At 39.7% G+C, this 8,724-nt stretch overlaps 1 protein-coding gene across 1 annotated transcript; it reads left to right on the forward strand.

The window, feature by feature from the left end:
- The first annotated feature begins 6,246 nt into the window (after positions 1–6,246).
- LOC117575322 (putative odorant receptor 85e) lies at positions 6,247–7,790 on the forward strand. The gene is made up of 3 exons (XM_034259478.2): positions 6,247–7,037; positions 7,095–7,641; positions 7,716–7,790. The coding sequence occupies exons 1-3, from the start codon at positions 6,247–6,249 to the stop codon at positions 7,788–7,790; spliced, it is 1,413 nt and encodes a 470-aa protein (XP_034115369.2).
- The last annotated feature ends 934 nt before the right edge of the window (positions 7,791–8,724 follow it).

The following is an 8,724-nucleotide window of genomic DNA, read 5'->3' on the forward strand; positions in this document are numbered from 1 at the left end:
GTAAATCTAATTCAATCTAAATTTAAGCAGTACCTAATGTGCTTATGCGGAGATTGGCTCTATTTACATTTCCTGTGAATGCAGTTAACAATTGTTGCTTAACGGTTCAATTAATTTCACTTATAGCATACAATACATACACTCACTTACACACACACACACACAATTCTACAAAGAAGCAGTGCAATAACTTTTTGTGCATGTGGTAATTACAATTAAACATTTAGCATAGCGGTCCCGCATGTGTGTTTACTGTGGACAATCAATAAAACAAGAGCATTAACTGCCATTGCCATTGCCGTGGTTGTTGCTTTTGTTGTTGTTGTTGTTGCTGTTGCCGTTGCCGTTGCCTCTGAAGGTCGTGTGGGTAAACCGCATTAACAGACACTAGAGATGGGCGTGTGTATTTTGAGACTCACGAGTATAAACAGGCTTAACCTATTCCTTTGGATACTAATTCAATAATGCCGCACGGATAATTCGCACTCATTCAACGCGAAAAAGTAAATGTAAAAACTTTTTATTTTTACAATTAGTCTAACATATCATTCTTTAATAGCTCTCTCTATAATTATCGATTTTGGTATTTAACTAATACCAAAAAAAGCCAAACATTGCTCTTTATTGATTCACTGTATTAATTTTACTTATATACATTGAAATATTTTATTACCAAAGGTAGTATTTGAGGTTCCTTTATAGAATATGCCTTCGTATTAATAATACTAAGCAGCTATTGGGATTATTTATGTTTTTGATGTTTAATGTTTTTATTTAATATTTGTATAGAACCTTATCATCATTATCGGATTATTCTTTAATTACACTAAAACAAAAATCCGTAAAAAATTCGTGGAATTAAGCCCGAAGCGGTGTCAATATCTGGATAATACCGAATTTGCTTATTTTGAGTACGAAAATACATGATTTACTTGTGTCGGAAAAGCTTAAATTTGGTATTACAACTTTCGACTTTTAAAAATTATACAAGTAAAAGCTATTATTATTATTGAATGATTAGCATTTATTCAATTGAGCTTATATATTTATAAATACTACTTACCGAATCTAACCGAATTGCGAACACATGAAAAACGATTCACGATTGCTCTACTAACTGAGCTTTGAGCGAAATTACTCCTAAGTAAAGGAATGGGTTTTGTAAACGAAATATAGAGTTTTATGTATATTTTGTCATTTTAATTCTTAAAAAGAATTAATTTTACAACTTAATCTGGAATATGAAGTCATAAATGTTGGATTTTTCCAAGTACTTTTTTTGTATTATTTATTGTGTTATCGTTCATAGAGTGTTGTGCAACATGGTGATCAGACGCAATCAAGATCTTGCAATAAACCGGTTCGAAGCGTGCTTAAAAGTTGTCAAATTTATCACGAGGCCATCCTTAAAACACAGCTGGGGAAGTCTTTGTAGAGATGCTCATGCTGGTCTTAGTTGCAACAATCGTGAGCCTAATTAAGTTTACTTTCGTTTTTACGACACACACGCATGCCTTTGCGGCAAGCCAAATCTTTGCCGAAAAACAAATCGCAGATGGGAAAATGAGCTGTTGCTGCCCCCTGCTTCTGCTCCTGCTCCTGCTTTCGCCACCCTCCTTGACGACGCGTCGTCCTCTTGGTGAATGTTAATGCTAATTGTTATTGTAGTTTGATGTGCATGTGCATGGGAGTGAAAGAGTGAAAGAGTAAAGGAGTGATGGAGTGAGTCTGTGTACTGGATCAAGAGGGCGAGTGCATAGGGAGGGATAACGAACTTAAAGTGCCAAATGCTTTACCTCAAATTGAATTTGGGCATACTCGCATGTGAGACAGTTCAAGGCAGACAACTTGAAACACTTAACTCAATTTGAAGATGCCAAAAGTTTTTGGCCAACACACTGTGGCGGCTGGAAACAAGAGCATCGATTCAACTATTTTCGTAGGCGACAGCTGAAATCAGAGCAAAAATATTTAACAAAATTGCATTAAAAAGTTACCCAAAGCTCCTGACAAACTGTTCGGATTTGTTTGCAACTTTTACTGCGTTTAGGTGCGCTAGTTTCTAGGCCTGGTCGGAGGACACAACTTTGTAACGAGTTGCTCTTGAAATTGCTCTTATTATGTTTAAACAAAAGTGTTGAAAGCATTTTTAATGATCTTGAAACACCCTTAACACCCTCGAAGTTCTAAGTAGAATAATCGTATTATTTTGTATTTTGCAGTGTAGCTAATCTTTCTCAAATAGTATTTAAACACTGAATGTTTTATTTGTGAGTCAAGTTGTTGAGAGTGATATCGTCCCTTTTATGAATAGCAATAATAAACTTTTAAATATTTTCAAACTGTAGGGAGAAGCTTTTCACAATACAATACAATGGAAATTCGCACTTGCGGGCTAATTTTTCTAATTTATCTAGGTGAATGTCAAGTATAGCTGCTTGTTTGCTGACAAATTGTATTCTGAAACTGCCAAGCGCAACAAAACTCCAACTTTTAAAACGTGGAAGCGGGAGCGTGAACGGGAACAGAAACGGCAATGGGAGTGAGAATGGGAATGGGAACGGGAACAGGAAACTGGCAGCACCATGAAAGTGTTGCGAATGTGTGGGAGTTTTGAAAGCAGGGTGGGAGACAGTGTAAAGTTTAAATAGCAACAAAAACAATGTGGGCGTATTTGCTTTGTGGAGAAGGAGGAGGTTCTGACAGTGAGTGTAAGAGCTCACGACGTTCTCTCCGACCACCGAGCTCGTTGCCGTGTCAGTTGGCAAACTTTTCGCTATTTGGCCGTAGCCTGCGGCTGCAACAGCGTTGCATAAATTAGCAAACATGAAGCGAATGATGCGCGTGACTGTTGCCTGTTGCCTGTTGAACAACCGTCCCCCTTTGGCCGGCACACATCTTCCCCTAGCGACGCGAACCTTTTCACCCACACGCATACAAATGACTTACTGATTGAGTCTCTCTCTCTCTTTGTGTCTGCCCCTGTTTCTCTCCTCCTCTCTCTTTCTGTCTCTCGGTTGCTGTAAATTAGCCATGTTCGTGTGGTTCAGCACTGCCAATGGAAAAATCCACCAGCAAACGCGTTCCTCTTACAGCGATTGCCAAAAAATGACCAACGCAATTAATTAAAAACTTGGCTGCAAAAACTGCAAGGACATCATCAGCTTCTAGAGAATGGGAGTCCGACCATTTCTGCCATGCTCTAATATCGATGGGCATGGGAATTTACACAAATAAAGCACTAAAAATACATTTATTTCTTGGTAATATACGGCGGCAAAGCCCACGTGTACGTAACAAGCTAATTAAAACTGTGCATACGACAGGTAGTCCAACGAGAGTGGATTTCGATTAAATGTTGGCGAGAAGACTGCACAGGTTTATATAAGTCTTGGCAATTGAAATTACACAAAAAGCTTGATGTGTTGTTGAAAGACATCTCTTTGGCATCTTAAATGAATGTTTGTGTTTTCTTATTGCAAATATGCCATCATGGGTTTAAAATTGTAGCCAAAAGCCAACAACTGGCATGCTGCTAGGTTTTTAAATAAACGAATAATGTTTTCATGAGAGCAATTTCAGTGCTCATTAAGAATACGCAGCGCCTGCGTTTGAGTAATTAAATTAATCATGCATAGAGAATATGTTTGCCATATTGCGCATACGTTACGTATGCCGTATGCCGTTGTCAAACAGAACGTTTGTCTCAATAGGCCGTCGCTGTTGTTTTGATTTTCATAAAAATTATGCAGATTAAATGTGGCAACAATGTTTGCTTAGCCAACCAAGTGACATTAAACTCGCATAAGGACAGGAGCACAGCAAGAAGAGGAGGAACAATGGGAGATGATGAAGAAAGCAATGTCTAAATAATAAAAACAAACTTGAGTTGTTGGTGCGACGCACAAGTTGATTGAATAAATCACAGCAGGTAGACTTAGGACGCCTTTTTGCAGGATAAAGAAGAAAGGCAAAAACGACACAAGATGCGACTAGACTGTCAGCCAGACAGACAAACACACAGAAAGACAGACAAACGCAGGACAAGCGCAGGACCTTCACATGTACGCACAATACGTGCAGCCTGAGTGCCATGCAAAATTTATACCCAACTCTACGCTTACGCGTTTGTGTAAACTTTTTACAGCCTGAACAGCAATTTGGCCAAGTAGCTGTAAAGCAGCTGGGATGACTCTGGGATAAGTTTCGTGGTCCAGTCCTCAGTTGTAGCTGATGCTTTTCATGCCTCATTATCCCAACAGTGTATAACAATTTATTTATTTTTCTTCCTCTTTTATTTTTTTTGGCAACAAAATAAATTGAATCTCTCTGCTGGACGGAGGTAAATCAGACACCAGGCAAAGCAGATGGGAATAAACTAAACTGAAATAAGTTTGCAATTTCAGAGCTGCAAATTCGACTGAATATTCGCTTGGATTGCCCTTAAATGTACGATAATAACAGCTCGCGAAGTTCGAGGATACACCAAGCTTACGTTTTAGCCTTCAGCTCAACATGTGGTACAAGCGAATGGTGTGTAACCTTGGCATTCGAGCCAAGGCCGTCTTAAAATAAACAGAAAATAATAATTATTACTTATTATCAAGGTGGCTGGTGTCAGTCGGCATGTTATAACATCCATAGCCTATCGATGCAATTTTCCAATCAATTGCAATTTGTGTAATTACCCCGGTCAACATATGCTTGATTCAAGTCCATTTTCACACGCTGGGCAAGTGTTAGCTGCGTATTATTCTGCAGATGGGAACGTGAAGTAAGCAAAGGTGCTTCCTTGATTGATTACACAATAGTACTGTACGTATTGTCATAGCATTATTTTACAAATTTCATACATCTTCTACATAATACATAATTTATAGAATTAGTAAAGCTTATGAAATTACTAATCAGACTATTGATCGATGAGACCATATATAGGATAACTAAATGTCTTTATGGATCTATTTGTAATTTGTAATTTAGTTATCGATTAATATTTTATACCGGGATTCATTAATATAATTTGATCTAATTGATGTTCATTACCGCCACATTCGACATATGAACTTATTAAGAATTATAGTACAACAAGTAACAAAGTCGAGGGTGCGCGACTGTGAGATACCCGCTACATATTTCCAATAAAACCATATTCTACGAATATACTAAATATACTGAAGGCTTTATTTATTTGGACTTTGCTATAGTATAGTGTTAAAAATATACCATACTAAACATTCCAGATTGTCAGCCCAAGCAAATAAGACCCGGTTGTAGTAAGAGTTTTTGACATGCCAAAGTTTTTGTTAAATAACTTATACAATTTTTATCTGATCGCAACCGACTTGTTATTATATTTATGTTTTTTTTTTAGGCGTGGCAAAAATTTGAACTAAACTTGATCTGCAAGCATAAGAAATTCTGTCGAAAAAAATATAGCTCTGTCTCTTATAATCTCTGAAATGTAGACAGATTGACAGACAGTCAGACGAACATTGCTATATCGTGTCGCTGTTGACATTGATCAAGAATATATAAATTCTTTATGGGGTAGGAGATGACTCCCTAAGCCTGTTACATACATTTTCTGCACCTAAAAACAGGTGGGCTATACATAGTCGAATGTGTTTATATGCATTGCAAATAAACATTGCAAATCTGATATATAATTATGATAATATTCGAATAATAACGTTTATTTATATAAGATACACTTTGAATTCCTTATAAGCAAAGTCACACTAATGTACAGTTCGTAGCGTTACTGATGCCTCTTATTACATTGTGTTGACGGGTATAGAAATAATTAAGCGAATGATTCGGTAACTTAAGCGCAAGTTTGAGGAACTTTCCATAATAAATCACTATGGACTTTTGGTAGATATAAGAATGGGGATGTCTGGAATCCTTATTATTTGGTTAAAAATCATTTCGGAAGTCAATCAACTTGATAGAGATGGAGCCCCTGGAACCGTTCGCAAAGCCTGAGCTGAGCTGCCAAACTACAAGAATGGCAATTAAACATTTCCCAAACAAAATTGTGTATGTCAACGCCCACGCAGAGCACGCCTCAAGAACAATTAGGCGAAACAGGGAGCAACACTTAGCTGAAAACTTTTAAAAGCTCATTAATGCATAAATTAGGTTGTAGCCCCGCTGACAAAGCGGACAGACTGGCCAACATGCCCTTAAATAGCCGACGCGAAGCTCACAGATGAGCAGTTAAAAGGCAAATAGCCTGGGAGCATGGCTGGTTTGCAGTTTCACGGCGGCATCGATGCGAACATTAACTACGCCGAAAGAGACCAGGATGTGCCTCGTGTGCCTCAGCTGTTTGGACTACAGTTGAAGTTGCAATTGCTGACGGGTCTGTTACCCACGCCGGAACTGTCACACTGCCTACCCCAATGGGTGCAGGTGGGACTGATTGGCATTACTCGTCTGTATTGCCTGCTGGTCATACTCATCTCGTTTCACCTGGGTCTGCTATTTAGCAAGACAACATTGGACGCGCTGCCCACGGGCGATCTCGAGGATATAACCGATGCACTCACAATGACAGTCATTTATTTCTTTACGGCCTACGCCAGCATTTATTGGTGTGTCCGCTCCCGGCGACTGCAGCTCTACCTGAACTATATCAATCAGGAGTATCGACATCACTCACTCGTCGGTGTCAGCTTCGTCAATTGCTACACCACCTACCGCTGGGCGCGAAGCTTTTCGGCTCTTTGGATGGGCGCTTGTTTGGCAGGTGTCATCTTTTGGGGGATTACACCTCTGGTATTGGGTCATCATGCGCTGCCATTGCATTGTTGGTATCCTTTCGATGCGTTAGCCGATCACATTTATCCTTTGGTATACGCGATACAGCTCTATGGCCAGATCATTGTAGGTGCCGCCTTTGGCTATGGCGGCTTGATGTTTGTTACCTTTAGTCTACTGCTGCTCGCCCAGTTCGATGTGCTCTACTGCAGTCTCAAGAATCTGGATGCACACGCTAGGTTGCTATCCGGTGAAACCTTGCAGCAATTGCAGTGAGTGTATAATTTCGTTGTTACTGACTAATTAATCGATTGTTATCTCTTTAAAAGTGCTCTACAGTGTCATCTGCTACTCGATGATGCCACCTGCGAGCTCGGTCAATACGCAATGCTGAGAGAGCATGCCACGGATTTGCAGAAAATGACAAGGCAACGCATGCAGCCAGCTCCCAGCTTGAAGAGAGCAGCTCACGACGGTCTTGTAGAATGTGTGCGTCTGCATCGATTTATCCTAAACTGCGCTGCTGAGTTGGAGCAAATATTCAGTCCATATTGTTTGTGTAAGTCGCTCCAGATCACCGTTCAGTTGTGTCTGCTCGTCTTTGTAGGCGTATCTGGTTCCCGCGAAGTGGTTCGCGTGATCAACCAGCTGCAGTATTTGGGTCTGACACTTTTCGAGCTCCTTATGTTTACGTACTGTGGCGAACTGTTGCGACGACACAGCGTCCGTGTTGGGGATGCTTTTTGGCGTGGCGCTTGGTGGCAACATGCTCCGCAAATGGGCAAGGATATGATTATTTTCCTGGCAAACAGTCGACGTGCCGTTCAGGTTACCGCTGGCAAATTCTACGTCATGGATGTGAATCGGTTGCGATCGGTAGGTTGCTGATATAATATCCCATTCCTGCCTGCCAACCATCCTGACTTTTGTTTTTGCTTTCATTGCTTCAGGTTATTACACAGGCCTTTAGCTTTCTGACGTTATTGCAAAAATTGGCCGCCAAGAAGGCAGTCGCGGAGTCCTAGCTCGTCTCTGTAAACTGCCGCTGATTGTTTGCCTTTGTTAATATTTATTTTTCTCATTAAAAACATGTCGAGTAAAATGCAAATATTATTTACATACATTTACGCCTTGTTCCTTTATTTGCTTAACATTTTACAGCTACAGCGCCCACCTACAAGTGTCAGCTTGGGTGTGGCCCAAAGCGATGAAGATGGGATGTAAATGTAGTTTCTTTGCTCGTCCTTGACCTATCATTGATAAGAAACCCATGCTGACGCGAACAAGCGCGAGACCTAACTCAAAACTCTGGCATAAAATCTTAAAAACCAAGTCTTGAATGTATACTCTTCATAATGGATAGGGTGGTTGACAATACAAGAATAAATAAGAGAGAACGAGGGACATTAAATGTAATTTGCTTAATTACCCACTGCATATTCTTAATATTCTCTCTTGTAGAAAATAGCAAATTAAAGGTCTTGTATAGAGCATCAGAAGTTCTGCTTCCAGAAGTCTTGCTAACTATTTAATCGCTGTTTCTGTCTTTTATTTTGGTTTCTTCAAGTGCCATATCGCATGGCATAATGTCGACTGCAACCGCGTGCCTCGCGTATCTGTTGAGCAAAAGTTCTCAGATTTGCGAAACAGCCTAAAAGTCGACTTTAAATTTGGTCGTTCGCATCGCACGTAGAAAAAACTTATGGAAAAGTTTTCAACTCATTTACGCTTTGTATTTTTCATTGTGCCAAGCACACACTGTTATGTACCGTACAATCATATGGATGTGTGTGTGTGCGCACAAAAATGAAAGCTTTTGGCTCACGTACGTGAATGTACATACATGTGCGATTGTGTGTATGGGTGTGTATATTTATAGTGAGTAATTTGTTTCTGTTTTTGCTACCCGCTTTGAGGCGCCCACGTATTGTTTTTTTGCTCGTTAGATTATTACCTTTT

The sequence above is a fragment of the Drosophila albomicans genome, chromosome 2R (genome assembly GCF_009650485.2).
Source record: "Drosophila albomicans strain 15112-1751.03 chromosome 2R, ASM965048v2, whole genome shotgun sequence".
NCBI classification, from domain to species: Eukaryota; Metazoa; Arthropoda; class Insecta; order Diptera; family Drosophilidae; genus Drosophila; species Drosophila albomicans.